Here is a 14,669-nt window from a genome sequence, read left to right as displayed (position 1 = left end):
TATTTCCAGGGCCTGACCTGGTGTGAGTACAGAAGCGTGTGGCCCTCTGCATGCTTGATCCGGGATAATGAGAAATAATTCAGGGTAATGGCCTCGTGGCAGTGCAGGAAGCAGAAACGCCTTCTGAATCATCGAAGAAAATAATTAATTTTTAGTACAACTTAGGGGTTGAAGGCACTGTGTTCTTATTCTTGGAATGATTAAATCTTGAATGGTATGTTTGTTTGATAAATACTGGCCGGGCCCTGCTTTGTCCGGGACGTTGTGCTGGGCATCATGGAGGGACTGAGAAATGGGCAGAGCCGCCCTGCTCCAGGGAGCAGAGATAGTGGGAGCAGGACGGCGGGCGCAGGAATGCTGGAGGAAACGTGCTCTCAGCATGAGACGGTGAGGTCAAAGCTCAGGTCAGCAGCCGTGTGAACGGAGGAACACCCTTTTACCTCCCCATGTCTGCTTCCTCATCCATAATCAGTGGGAGTCTTTGACACCTCATAAAATGTTTATGAGCCTCAAATATTCTGAAAGAATGACAAAATACTGAACACGGAGCTTGGCACAATGTTGGTCGACGTCACTGGTTATTGGTACTCTTTATGTAGAGTAGGCTGTTGGGGGACAGGAGAAAATCTGGAGTCAGAAAATAGTTTCACCAGCTCTTCTTAAAGGCTGATGGCTTTCTAAAGTGGCAAGGTAGCAGGTGGGAAAAGTCGGCGGGACCAAGTAGAGGGAGAGAAGTCTGGCTTCTGTCCTTCTTTTTATCATATTGTTGTTCGTGGGCACTTTACTAGCCATCGTCCCCTTCTAACATGGAAGGACATGAGCATCCAGGCAGTGTCTCTTGGTCTAAGGGGGAGCACCTGGGTTTCACTCCTCATGTCGGTGCATGTTCACTGGCAGCAACTGCCTGTGATCGTGTTGAGAAGGATTCTAAGGCTGTGTGCACTCCTGGTAGGAACGTGAACTGAGCGGTGTCTGCCGCGAAGGGGAGGCACATAGTGTCTGTGTTGTTGTTGCCAGTCCCGTGTGGGTCTTCCTTGAAACGGGAGCTTTGTTCTCTTGGCCCTTCTTGCAGGTGGAAGTGATCAAGAAAGCCTACATGCAGGGCGAAGTGGAGTTTGAGGATGGAGAGAACGGTGAGGATGGAGCCGCCTCCCCCAGGAACGTGGGGCACAACATCTACATCTTGGCGCACCAGGTACGACCTCTGCCCCGGGCGCCCTGCCAGGCGCGCAGTGCCAGAAGTCCACGCTGGGTGTGCCCTAGACTTGGTTTTCCTTTGAGGTTTTAACCAGGGGTGGTTTGGGCTTACGGGCACTACTGGCCGCCTGACCCAGTGTCCTGAGATCTCAGGCATTCCTTTTTTCCATGCCGGTGGGGTCATGTCCTTGGAAACCCCCACATCTGTTAAAAGCATTCACAGTGAGCAGTGACGCTTGCAGTTTATGATTGTGCCTCAAGACAGTTGAAAGCAGGCTTAGTCTGTTCGTAAATATTGAGGAGTCTATCTTAACAATCTAAAGAAATAAACCTCAGCTGCCTGGCCTATCGCACTTGGAAATCTTTGGGAACTTGTCGTGATGACTTCTTTTTGTTTGCCTTTTGAGCGATGTAGTAATACTTCTTACCCTGGCACCAAAATGCCCTGTTTCATAACTCTCTTCCCAAGTGGCTGGGCTTTTGAAGACACTTCCTCTTTCTAGGGGTTGACGTGCCTTGAGCGGGCTGTGTGTGTGGGCAGTGGTGACTGCTGCAGGCTGGTGCTTCCTGTCCCGGGCACCCCGCTTAGGTAGAGGCGTGAGATGTAAGCCATAATGGTACCAGGCCGGACGGTGGCGGTCCCTGGAGGCAGACTAGAAAACTGTCTCCTGCCCTTGATCTCGTCTGTTCCTGGCATGGAGCCACTGAGCAGTCTCGGGACATTCCAAACAGAGGCTCTGTGAGGCTGAACAGAAAACCCCACCCCCGTCCCGCCTGGCTAAAGACATCGGGGGAAGGTGGGACCTCTCGTGAGCAGGCATTGTCCATGCTGCTCTGCCAAGTGCCCAGAATCGCATCTGTGCAGCGCGCACCTTGATGGAAAGCAGTGGGCTCCTGCCCCGCCCGCCACCTCTGGCTTGGCCTTGGTTATTCTGCGTCTTTTATACCCAGACTGGGAAAGGGGCTTGTATGTTCCTGTTGCAAAGAGACATCGACTCCCCTGTTTTCTGTACTTGTGTTCTAGCTGGCTCGGCATAACAAGGAACTTCAGACCATGCTGAAGCCTGGTGGCCAGGTGGATGGAGACGAAGCTCTGGAGTTTTATGCCAAGCACACGGCCCAGATAGAGGTAAAAGCAGAGTAGACACCGGGCTTGGGCGTGTGGCACCCCAGGCTAGGGCTGGGCTGGGCTGGCCTTCAGTCATTCATCTCAGCTATAAAGATGCGGCGAGACAGTCTTGACGCCTACTTAAAGCCTCGTAAGGAGGCAGACACAGAGCAGGTCCACACGAGAAGATGCGGCCAGGCCACGAGGGCAAGCAGAGGTGTTGTGAGGACGTCCAGCAGGGGGCCTGCCAGGGACTGCGGTGGTCAGGTCTGAACAGAGAGACCTCAGCACAGACCTTAAGGAAAATAGGAATGAACGATCAGAGCCCGGAGGGAGGAACTTTGGGAGACAGGGAGTCATGGCAGGCTGAGGCCCCGGGGGGAGGCGAGGGTGGGGATCTGGAATTGAGTGAGCTTAAGGGAGAGCAGCACACAGTCAGAAAGGCAGGTAGGCAGCCCCCGAGCCTGCAGCATCCTGTCAGCCATCTGCGTCCCAAGTCTGGACTTCACCCTGGCAACACTGTCTAGAGTTTTACACAGACAAGCGATAGGACCAGATCTGCATTTGCAGGACACACACACAACAGACCGCCCTCATCTTCTGGGAACCTGGTGGGATCGTTTCCGTCTTGCAGATGGGAAAACTCCGAAGTAGGACTCAGGGAGGTTGTGTTGCTTGTCCAGTTATCAATGGCGGGGCTGCAATTTCCATCCAGGTCAGGGGAACCCAGAGCCCATGGGTGCTTTTTATGTGACCTATGTTGTCTTCTAGGGGCCGGGAGAACACAGACTTAGGTCTGCAGGCTCTGGGCAGTGAGGGATGGTATATCCTGTTTGGCTAATGAGGAAACGTACAAATTCACGATCGGGGTCAGAACAGAGATACTGAAGAACTCACAGACCCCTGTGGGCCCCATGAGATGTTCCGGCTGGAGACTTCTAAGAGTATATCCTTGCTCGATGTCTCGGGTCTTTGGGCTGTCCTAATGAAAATGCATCATTTCACTGATTATATTTGACCATAACAGTGTGTGTGAACACATATTCCATTTATTGTGAATGACTAGAAGGGCCATGGTCAGTGGTGACGGAAGGGCCAGCTGTCCTCTGGAGCGCTTGGAAGACAAGCTTCAGGGGTTCCCGGTGTGGAACGCCAGGGGAGAAGGAGCCTTGGTTCCCAGGGCGGCAGACTGAAGCAGGAGGCTGAGACACGTGAGCGAGGTCACCCAGCCCGTTAGAGGTCGGAGATTCTGGATTCTGATTTCCAATTGGAAGTTTACTGAAAAAGAGGCATGGGTCCATCTTCAAGGATGGAGAGAAGGGGCCAGGCATGGTGTCCCAAAATCCTGTTCCTTGCAGCCTGTAGCTTCCAGTTTCCCAGGGAATGACCTGTGCGGAGCCAGAGAGCGCTGTCGCTCCCTGGGGCTCCTGCAGACCCTGGTGTCTTCACTCTGGTGACTTGGGCTGGGCAGCCCTGGAGTCTGGTCATTAGTTCTTGGCAGGAGGCCTCCTGTCTTCTCCATTGCCTCCTGAGCCCAGCCACACTTCTCAGATCCCATTCCTTCCATGTCAGGAGGGACTGATCCAAAGCCCACGTGACTGTGAAGCAGGCCTCCTCTTGACAGCAGAAGGCTACAGGGTTGGTCCCTAAGCCTGTGTGTGCACCAGCGTTACCAACCCCAGCTCCACGGTTCCAGTTAAATGAGGTTGGCTTATGAACCATAGTTGGTATGATAAGGAAGCTTCCGTAACCTGAGCTCCACCTTGATTTGGAAACCACTGGTCCAGAGTCTCCCAGAATTTATGGAGGCAGAGCTGTGGGAACCTGTCTGACCTCTAAGAGAGTTTCCCATTACTTGACCTGAGTCACCTCTCTGGCTGCATTGGGAACAGTGTTGAGAGAATGTGGCCCAGGTCTTCTAGTAGAGGGCATTACCCTGGGCCTCCCCTGGCTTCTCTAGGCTCTGGGGAGGAAGACTAGAGAGAGGCCAAGCCCCTCCCCTACTGCAGCCTGGACCCCTTTTGAAATCTGTCCCCCCAGGACTGTGACTCAGTGCAGTGTCCTAAAATTTGAATGATCTCAACCAGACTCCTCTTTCTGGGGATTGAGGCAGTCTAGGAAGGGCACGGAGGAAACCTGTGAGGTGTCCACCCCGGGGCCCAGAAAAGCTCATTTAAAGAACAGTGAGTGCTGTTGCTACAGCATCCAGTGGGCGATGGGTTCGTGCATCGTATGTGTCTGATGCTACGACAAGTCAGAAATAGGAGGTCGTTGCAACCAAATAAACCACAGATCTCCTTTTAAAGTTCCTATCAAGTAAAAATAACCCAGTTTTGAGCTCTGAGACAGGGTGTTAGGTGAGATTTGTACCACAGCCTAGCGCTGCCCTGTCCCATAGGATAGCCACTAGCCACTTTTTGCTGTTTACATCCAAATGAAATACTCGGTTCCTCACTTGTACTAGCCGCACGTGCCCAGACTCAGTGGCCACAGGTGACCAGTGACTCTCCGTTTGGATGAGGCAGGCACACAGATAGAGAACCATTCCCTCATTACAGAAAGTTCTGTTGGACAGCCCAGAGCCTCTTCTGAATATGTACACAAAACACACTTTAAGTTGTTCCAGATAAAACATAGTCACAGTACAATGAATGGGTCTGAAGTTAGAGAAATAATCTTTCAGACTTAGCAAAACTGTGTTCTGTGGAGCTGTAAGAGACACAGCCCATTCTGGGGATTAGATAATCAGAGAAGACCTCAGTGCAGACCTGTTACTAGCCCTGGTCTTGAACACTGAGCCCATGGCTGCTGCAGAGAGCCTGAGTAAAGGGTTTCTGAAGATAACTATTTACCTCATCCATGTCTTCACCCTAGATTGTCAGATTAGACCGAACCATGGAGCAGATCGTGTTCCCCGTGCCCAGTATATGTGAATTCCTAACCAAGGAGTCAAAACTCCGAATATACTACACTACCGAGAGGGACGAGCAAGGCAGCAAGATCAACGACTTCTTCCTGCGGTCCGAGGACCTCTTCAACGAGATGAACTGGCAGAAGAAGCTGAGAGGTGGGTCCGCGACGCCTCCACGATGCTCCAGAGAGACATGGTTCTGGGGTTGCAAGTACCTGGGCTGGATGATGGGTGCGAGGACCTCCGAGTAGGAGCAGAGCTGGGGCAGTAGGGTTCTTGTCCCCTCTGAGCACCAGGAAGACCTGGGCACCTTCAAGGATGAACCTGAAAATGGGCTCCAGCCTCAGGCATCTGAAGGCTCCCTTCCAGCAGCCTTTGACCTGATCTGATTGGAGAGCCCCAGGGACGGCTCAGAATGCCTTTTTTGGTTATCTTGATGTAGAAAATAAAAGGAATGAAGAGCAGGCAGGCCTGGAGCTCACAGGATGATGCACTTGAGCAGGAAATTCAGCCCCCTTGAGTGCTCGTTTACGAGCACACCTGCTCGGAAGACGCCACTCTCCCCCTTTTTATAGGGTAGCTCAGATTTTAGACTCTGGTGTCATTTTATAGGCAGTGGAATCATTTGCCACATACGATGTGCTGTTGCTCACCAGTGAGTCCCCTTGCGAAGCCCAGCCAGGCAGGTCGAAATGACTCGTCTAAAACACTTTTATAGGGCTGTCCCGGAGGGCTTCTCCGCTCCTGGTTTTCATGAGGGTTTTAATGTGATCCTTCAGTGCCGACCGTATGCTCGGCACCAACTGTTGTGACCAGCTTAGGAAGGATGGTGCTTTGTTCCTGTCTGCTGGTCAGGAGACAGGGTTTTAACTGGAAGCCCTGGATTCCAGCTACAGTGGTGCTGACTGGGCTCTTGCGGCAGGGCGGGGCCGCGGGAGGGGACGCTGGGTTGGAGGTCAGTTTCTGGGAGCTTTTGTCCTCTGGTTCCCGCACCAGCCTGAGCCGGAGCAGACCAGCCTCCTTTACTGCCTGTTGCTCCCACTTCATTGCTCCCTCCCTGCACACCTAGATTCGGTCAGGTTCGTGGTGGAGGGGGTTGTGCAAGCAGGTTGGCCAGCAGGTGCTGTTCTTGCCCCTCCCCCACTCCATCCTCTCTCATCTCTAAGGGGCACCTCATCGCCCAGCACTTTAAACATTAAAAAATGTTTTGCTGAAGCAACCCATTCCTCACTCAGCCCCATGCTTGGTGTCTGGCAGACACTGTCCGCCTCTAGCACACTTGTCTTCCTTGGTATGGACCTCAGAAGACGTAGCAGGCAGGTTTCCCCACTATCAGTGTCCTTGGAGCCCACTGTGGACTCCCACCTGAGCTCCTCCAGCCCAGGCGTCATGAGTAATGTTGAACATCTACACAGCACCATGCTTGTGCAGTAAGAAAAAAGGTACCAAAAAAGGTAGACGCAGACCCCCATCCATTGTGTACTCTTGTATTTTCAGCCATTATGTTGAATAGAAGAGAACTTACTTCCTCTTATTTGTTGATTTTGATCTTCACTGAGATAGCCCATGATTCCAGCTTGAAGGGATAATCCTAAATTCATGTCTCCAAGCCTCCATAGTAATGAAAACTGTGATTTCACCCTTACCAGTGTAGGAGTCTACTGAGTCCTAAGACTGGTCAAATCTATTCTTTTTCTCAGACTTGTGTTCTCATGTATATATGAGATATATTTGATATATATATATATATATATATATAAATAAAATAGGTTCTTCAAGGGGCTTACGAATTGACAGAAAGCTTTTCACCTTCGGTTCTGAGGTGAGATACCTTGTCATCCCTCTTTCTGAGCTGTTGTCTTCAGTCTGGTGTAGTTAAGATCTCAGCCCCAAGAGGTAGGGGATCTGAGTTCCATTCTGCTTCTGCCCCTCCCTGCCGCTGGCTCTGTGGCCCCTTACAGATGACTTAGCCTCTCCTAGGCCCTCACCTATGAAGTGGGGAATTATGACAGCCTGATCGATTGATTGGTTGACTGCAGAATGGTCATCTCATCGTTCCAAGGTTGACGTTGCCTTGTGGCTAATACTTTCTCTTATTTGACCTGTCTCTGTTTCAAAATCAGTTTTTGTTTCAGAGAAACTTAAACACAGCTATAGTTGTCAACTGAAAGATTTTAATTGGCTTCAAAGCTTTCTGCTGGTAAGAGAAAAATTGAAAGTACTAACTGAATTAAACATGATTTGCATATTTAGAGAGGGGAGAAATGTACCCATTAGAAGTATAATTAAAATGAAACACATTTTCCCCTCTAAGTAGTCTCTTTCTCTTCTAATACAACTGCAGAAAAGATTTCTCTGGTTTATGCATGAAGGTGTGTTATTTCCTGCAAGTCTTGCAGAGAATCATCTATGCTTTAGTGAATCTGTAGCTTGGGCTCAGATACGCACTGAGGTCTGTCGGAGATTCACGCTGCTTAATATTTGCTTCTGCGAGTGTTAAGATATTCAGCTCCTATGCTCTCCAGAAGACCTCTTCCTTGCTCTATGCACACCTTATACACGTACACACATACACACACAACATGCACACACACCCTTCTGTGTGTCCAGATCCTCTCTCCACTGTGCCTCTCTGACATCTTCCCCTGAAGATCCTAGCCCAGCGAAGTGAAAACTCTGGGCTTAGAAAACTGGAAGGTGGTGAAGAGAAACTGAGTTAGAGTTGCATATGCAGACACTGCGTTACTGGGGGTTTACCCTCCTGGTTATCACACTCAGCAGAATACAGTGGGAAATTCTGTTGCTGGATGCATGTGGAGCCCAGGTACTCAAGCAAGCCCCAGGTCCGTTTAAAAAAAAAATTAGGGAAGAGGGTTACCAAGAGATGCCCTAGGTGCAGATATTTAAATTGCCCTGCCCATCTGGGCTCATGGTACCCTGTCTTCTTGCACCTGCGTAGATACCCAGTTGATTTGAAAGTCTGAATGTTGGTTCATATTCAGAATGACACTACAATTTCAGTGCAGCGTTAGCTTTACAAAAAGAAGATTTGTGAACTGTATGCTGTAGTTGAAGACCATTAATTACAGTTATATTAAAGCTTCATACAGTGGCTCCAGTCACACTTGATGTAGAGAGCTTCCCCCCCTGCCCCCGAAGAGAATTCTGACTTACCCAGACCATCGCTGAGCTTCGCCATTTCCTGCCTTTTTCCCTTTGAACTTCTTCTTATGAGCTCTTTGTACACACCTTACTGTGAGAGGATGTTGTCAGTTCCCGTGTACCCATCACTCAGCTGCAGCAGCTCTCAGCCCTTTGCCCTTTCTGCCGTCTGTCTCCTGTCCTCTCTGGAGTTTTCATACTCAGATCAGAAATGCGCTCCTGTCCCAGCAGAAACACCGATCGCTATTGTTGCCAGAATGGGTGGTTTCTCATCTTAAACTTACTCTGTAAGAAAGTCAGTCATTAACTATAGGTTGACTGATTCCTGTTCGGCTCCTCTATTAAATGGTGACATGAGCCACTTAACTTTGTCCCTGTCACTCCCCCAGAGGGTCTCTGACCCGGGTGATGAGCTCTCCACAGCTTCCATCCTCTGCAGGGCCTCGGTTTCCCTCACTGATAAAGTGATCATGTTTACAGCTCCAAAGCCTTACAGTTTGGAAACATGGCCTGTTGCCAAGTGCAAACATGAAATGAGCAATTATTCAGTCATCTGGGGCTTTGTTGAATTGTGCCATAACTTGACTTTGGATTGAAGCATCCAAAGGCTTGGCTACTTCTATAGGCATCGTTATAGACTCACTGGGTCTGTCATTGGCTGCTGTCCTGAAGTTAAATGATGACTTCATTGGGAAGGGGAAATACACACTGGAGACCCATTTTCACATACTCCACACTTCCCTTTGGAGGAGGATAATGCTGAGTGAGACTCTCTTTTGGAAACTTTGCCTCTGGCGTGGAGATGGAAGTTATTCCTGCCGTGTCTATTTCTGAGCATCATCCTAAGTGTAAGGCACCACTGAAGAATTCAGAGGAACAGGAAGGACCAGCGCACACAGTGTGGTCCCCGACTTACTGTCCTCATGCTGAGGATGCAGCCCGCGTGGCCTCACCAAAAGGGTCTCTGGCCCTTTGCGATGGCTTTGGTGCCACTTCTCCACTGTAGCTGCTGCTGTCCATCCAGGCTGCAGCTCTGGCTCCTAGATGCTCTGCCCCTCAAAAGTCCTGACCAGACTTCAGGAAAACGGCAGGTGACTCCATGTCAGGACAGGGATCATTGTCTTGCTTGTCAGCACCAGCGAGTTGGTGTAGAATTTTGCACAAGGGAGGTATATGGAAGTATAGCATTCCTAGTCTGGGGCCAGCTGCGCCAACTCTGAATGCTGTGTGTCACCCCCTGCCAGTGGCCCACACTTCTCAAAGGCTCATTGAGTTCTCGGGTCTGCTTGGGCATCTCCTCTGGTCCCAGGACTCTGGGGGGAACTGAGGACACAGCACATGAACTCTGGGTAACCCCCAGATTCCAGAGCTGATGGTGTTGACAGGGGCAGGCAGGGTTTTTAGATGCTCCAACTTTTCCCCTTTCTCCTCTTCCTTGTCCCCAAATACATCCTCTGTTCCAGTAAGGACTCCAAACAGAAATAAACCAATCTCATGTCGTTAAGAGCCTATGAGTCAGCTTCAAAACAAATGATCATTTTTCCTCTAGCAGTAAAAAAAAAAAAAAAAAAAAATGGGAACAAAAGTGGACTTTGAGGGGCAAAGCGGGAGGGAGGGTGGTGTGGAGTTCCCAGAGTCCTGACTTGCGGTCTGGAACCTCACACGGCTCCGACTTTGTCTCCGCAGCCCAGCCCGTCCTGTACTGGTGTGCCCGCAACATGTCTTTCTGGAGCAGCATCTCCTTTAACCTGGCCGTCCTGATGAACCTGCTGGTGGCCTTCTTCTACCCATTTAAAGGAGTCCGAGGAGGTACTGCCCTATCTTTCATTTCAAGGAAACTACCAGAAGCAGCAGGAAGGCTGTGACTTACATCCTAAGTGATCTCTGGAAATATTGGTGTAATTTATGGGGTCCCAGTTACCTGTTTTCAGACAAGATGAGCTTTTACCATGGGTTTCCTTTGAAATCTAACTTAATTAAATACGGATACACAATTTATATTATCTTACCAGGAAAGAAAGAGAAGAAGCTATAGACAGAGATCATCTTGGTCAGCCTCTGTGTTTTCTACATTGGGAAACTAGGTCTCAGAGAAGTTGAGAGACTGAGCCAAAGTCACACAGCCATTAGCGGCCGAGCTAACCCTAGAGCATGGATACTCTGATGCTCGGACCAGTAGATTTTTTTTCCCACGCCATACTTGAGGAATTGATTTCAGACTAAAGAAGTTGTAAGAAATCCCTGGAATTTAATTCTTTTTTTTTTTTTTTGGCAAGAGGTGCAAGGAGGCAGGGTTTGAATGACTGCAGACTAGATGTCCCTGGCTGTTTAGTTTATAAAGAGTTACATGCCATCATTCACATAGAAAAACATGCTGTCTGTGGTCTTTATGGACTTCCCCCCCGGCCCCCCACCAGCCCAGCACTCCTTCCAGGCATCTGTATGCATGTTCCACATATTTTGCTGGGAACAGGCAAACCATCCAGGAGAGGCATTTTTTGTTTGGAGCTCCTCGGTTTGCTTAACAGCTTTCTGGAGGCCTTCACACCTGTGGGGTTCTGGGGGCCACAACAGAAGCTCTTCTTCTATTAAACATCCACGGCCCAGTTTTTTGACACCTGCTGCAGCCTCCTGGGAGGTCTGCTTTTCAGCTAAATTTTCACCAGAGCTTTTTGGCAGATCACCTCCCACCTCCTATCTGCCGCAACCTGCCTGGAGCCACCTTGTGTGAAACACACAGAGACAAAGAGCCCAGAAGGAAGACACAAGAACAGTGCGGGAGGAAGTTCCGGGCTCAGCTCTCAAGTTTAATAATGCAGATGTGGAAGCACGATCGAAGTAAATGTGAGATCCGATTTGAGTGTGACGATGTGTCCTATGAGGTGTCTAACTTACTCACTTGAGGAGCTATTCTTTTCTGTTTAGCCTTCAGCTGTGTTGAAGGCTCCACTTGAATGGCTCCACCCTCCCCAAAGCACTACGTAAACACGAGCCCAAGGAGGTTTTCCTTTGAAATGCAGTGTCAGGAATCATGGGTGTCCCTGTCTACAAAGTTGGGCAGGTCCTCGGAGCTGCAGGGTGTCCTCGGGGAGGATGTCCGTCTGGGCCGGGCTGCCAGTCAGCAGAGTCGCGTGTGACGCGTTCGGCCAGGAGCTCAGGCAGAGGTTACCGAGCCCAGGCCTCCTTTCGCCTCTGGGAAGTCGTCACACCCATCATAGCAGATTCTCTTCAGTTATTACTTTGGATGTGTTTTCATTTACCCTCCACTTCTTTAAAAGACATTTAAAATGGATTTTTGTTATATACCTTGACCACTTTCTTCACTGGTCACTCGTGGCAGTTTGGAGGCCAATGTCTGGGAACAGTTTGTTGACAGCTCCGGTCACCTTCAGTGATGAGCCTCATCCAGTGGAAGAGCTAGACTTACTGAGTCTGGACTTGGTGTCCGGGCCCGGCTCAGCCACTCATCTGCTGTGTGACTTGGGGCAAGCCACTTCAATCAGTCCACCCTATCTTCTCCATTACAAGGTGCTTAAATCAAGCCAGGGGTTCTGATACCTAGGTGTGGCTTTGGAAATTTCTGTAGAGGTCAGGGGGAGATAGTCACTGACCCAATCAGGATCTCGGAGCATCCTCTTTCCCACCTGTCCATGTTCCTGCCCATACCTCCTGTGTGAGGTGGTTGTTAAAGGTCCTTCCAACTTGATAGTGATGGCACTCAAGGTGGCATCAACTCTGGCTGATCCGTGCAAGTCCAGGCTTCCTGTTTTGGCCTTGTGAGCTTTAGAACTTCATACTGATGGACTGAACAGAAAGCGTAATTACATGTCCTTGGAGAAAAGGAGGATGATCTGACCTAAGGAAGCCCTTTTCATTATATGGTGACTGTTACCAGCTCAGACATATCAACTCACTCAGAGGGATTTTTTTTTTCTTTTTCTTTTGAAGATGTATTGGTGGCATCTTCTATACTGTTCACCATCTTCACGAGGAAGGCTGGATTAGTCCTTCCTCGAAATGAGATCTGGTTGGCTACCTGAAAGTGTTAATTTGAGATCAATATTTGTTCTTGTTGGATCCTAAAACCAGGATACCCAGTGTCCCTCTTGCAGGTGTGTAATGACCTTGCAAGGGGTGCTGATGTGGCTCTTTGACTTAGAAGGCTGGCAGCTGCCAAGGACACTGTGGCCTTAAAAGCTCCTTTTCAGAAGTATGGTTCTCTCCCTTTATCTCAGAACTGATGAGTCACACAGTCTTTGAAAAGTATGAAAATTAGGCAGCTTCAGATTTCTTACTGAATTTGTAAACATGCCATGGTAATTAAGGCAAATGAAGTACTACTTTTAAAACTTTCTTACTGTTGAAATTTTCAAGTATACATGCCAGTAGAAAGAACAGTATAATACACTGCCATACATCCATCAGCCCAGCTTTAGCAATTACCAACGTTTTGCCAGTTTTGTTGCATTTGTATTTCTGTGGTATTTTCTGCAAAATTTTAAAGAAGCCTAGACAAGTTGTTTCGTCCATAAATATTTCACTGTGCAGTCTCTAACTTCTGAGAATATTTTAAAATATGTAAAATCACCATGCCATTATCATGTCTAACAAAAACTAACAGGAAATCCTGTAACAGCCTGTCCATATGCAGGTCTCTCCAGTTGTGTCTCAAAGAGGTCTTTCAATAGTTGTTTCTTTGGAACCTAGCATGAATTTTTAGCTCTGCTTTTACGGTGGGAAGGCAGCAGGTTTTTACATTGTCCCCTTCAGGACCCGGGCACATGCATTGTGCTGGCCACAGTTATTATTCTGAGATCTTAAAAGGCAGTTTAAGATGATGATTAAGCACTTAAGAAAGTGAAAAGCAAGCCACAGGCTAAAAGAAAATATTTACAAAACATGTATCAGACAAAAGGCTTAGAATATATGAAGAACTCTTGTAACTCAGTAACAAAAAGCTACCCAATTAAACAATGGGCAAAAGATTTGATTAGACACTTTCTACAAAAAAAAAAGATATATGAATGGCCAATAAGCACATAAAAAGATATTAAAAGATATTCAACATCAGTAGTTATCAGAGAAAGGCAAATGAAAACCACAGTGGCACCCCACTAGAAACCTGCTAGAATGGCTGAAATTGGAACAACTGATGAATACTGGTGATGATGTGGAGCAAATGGAACTCACATGTATTGCTGATGGGAAGGGAAAATGGTACCATCAGTTTGGAAAACTGTATGGTTAGGTCTTCTAAAGTTCACTTAACATCCAAAAATCTACTTCCATATATTTGTCCAAGAGAAATGAAAACATACACCCACTCCAAGATTTATGCTTGAACATTCCCAGTAGCATTATTCATAATAACTCCAAACTGGAAACGACCCAAATAACCATTACTTGTTGGGTGGATAAATAAATGGTGGTATTATCCACATGATCGAATCCTACTCAGCCAATAGAGAGAATAAAATATTAATAGATACAATACCCTGAATGAGTCTTAAACATTTTGCTGAGTGAAAGAATTAAGAAGACTACCTACTTAGAAATAAGATTAATTTTCTCCACTTTTTATGAAATTCTGGAAAATGCAAAGCTCCAGGGATAGAAAGCAGATCTGTTGTTGCGATGGGAGTGGAGATGGGGCCAGGCATCCAGTGCTAAGGGCCTGGGGAGACCTTTTGTATGATAAAAATGTTTATATCTTGATTGTGTTGGCAGTTACATGTGGTTATGTGACTGTATAAACTGCCAAAAGTCATCAAACACTTAAAATGAATGGATTTTTTAATAAATGATGGTTAAGGACTGTCAGCTTCAGGGGCATATATAAAAGCCATGTGCTGGGTCACCTTGGCAAGATGCATAACCCAAGAGTCCGTTTCCTCTGGAGTAGAAAGCAGATGATAATAGCAACCTCCTAGGGTAGCCAGAGGATTAAGTAAGTGATAATCAACGTAAAGGCCTTGACACAGTACTGCACAACTGTTAAATGCACAGGAAGGGCCACCTCTGCCTCTGTAGCTACTTCTTCCTGAATTTCAGAAAAGCTTGTGCCTCTTTGGGCCCGTTCTTAATCGAGTGTTCCCTCTGAAGGATATCAAAGGGGGAGGAGGTGAGTGGCTGGGGTTAGGGGGTCAGTTTTCAGAGAGAAAGTGAGTCTCGGCAGGTGTGGACGAAGCGAACCAGGGCAGCCCGCAGGCTCGTGGAAGAGCTGTAACCGGCAAGGGTGTCTCTTCCCTGGGCGACGCTGCGATGCCAGCCGTCCTGGAGAAGTGAAACTCC

General features: G+C 48.3%; 1 protein-coding gene across 3 annotated transcripts in view; it reads left to right on the top strand.

Annotated features, from left to right (window-relative positions):
* Positions 1-14,669, top strand: part of ITPR1 (inositol 1,4,5-trisphosphate receptor type 1) — a 299,811-nt gene that overhangs the window by 243,627 nt on the left and 41,515 nt on the right. For all 3 annotated transcript variants that reach the window (XM_014560075.2, XM_014560074.2, XM_032458045.1), the window contains 4 exons: positions 1,073-1,195; positions 2,222-2,326; positions 5,180-5,372; positions 10,065-10,187. In XM_014560075.2, coding sequence (XP_014415561.2) covers positions 1,073-1,195; positions 2,222-2,326; positions 5,180-5,372; positions 10,065-10,187 — 544 coding nt within the window. The remainder of the gene's footprint in view (positions 1-1,072; positions 1,196-2,221; positions 2,327-5,179; positions 5,373-10,064; positions 10,188-14,669) is intronic.

The sequence above is a fragment of the Camelus ferus genome, chromosome 17 (assembly GCF_009834535.1).
Source record: "Camelus ferus isolate YT-003-E chromosome 17, BCGSAC_Cfer_1.0, whole genome shotgun sequence".
NCBI lineage: Eukaryota > Metazoa > Chordata > Mammalia > Artiodactyla > Camelidae > Camelus > Camelus ferus.
This window is presented reverse-complemented; position numbering and strand designations above follow the sequence as displayed.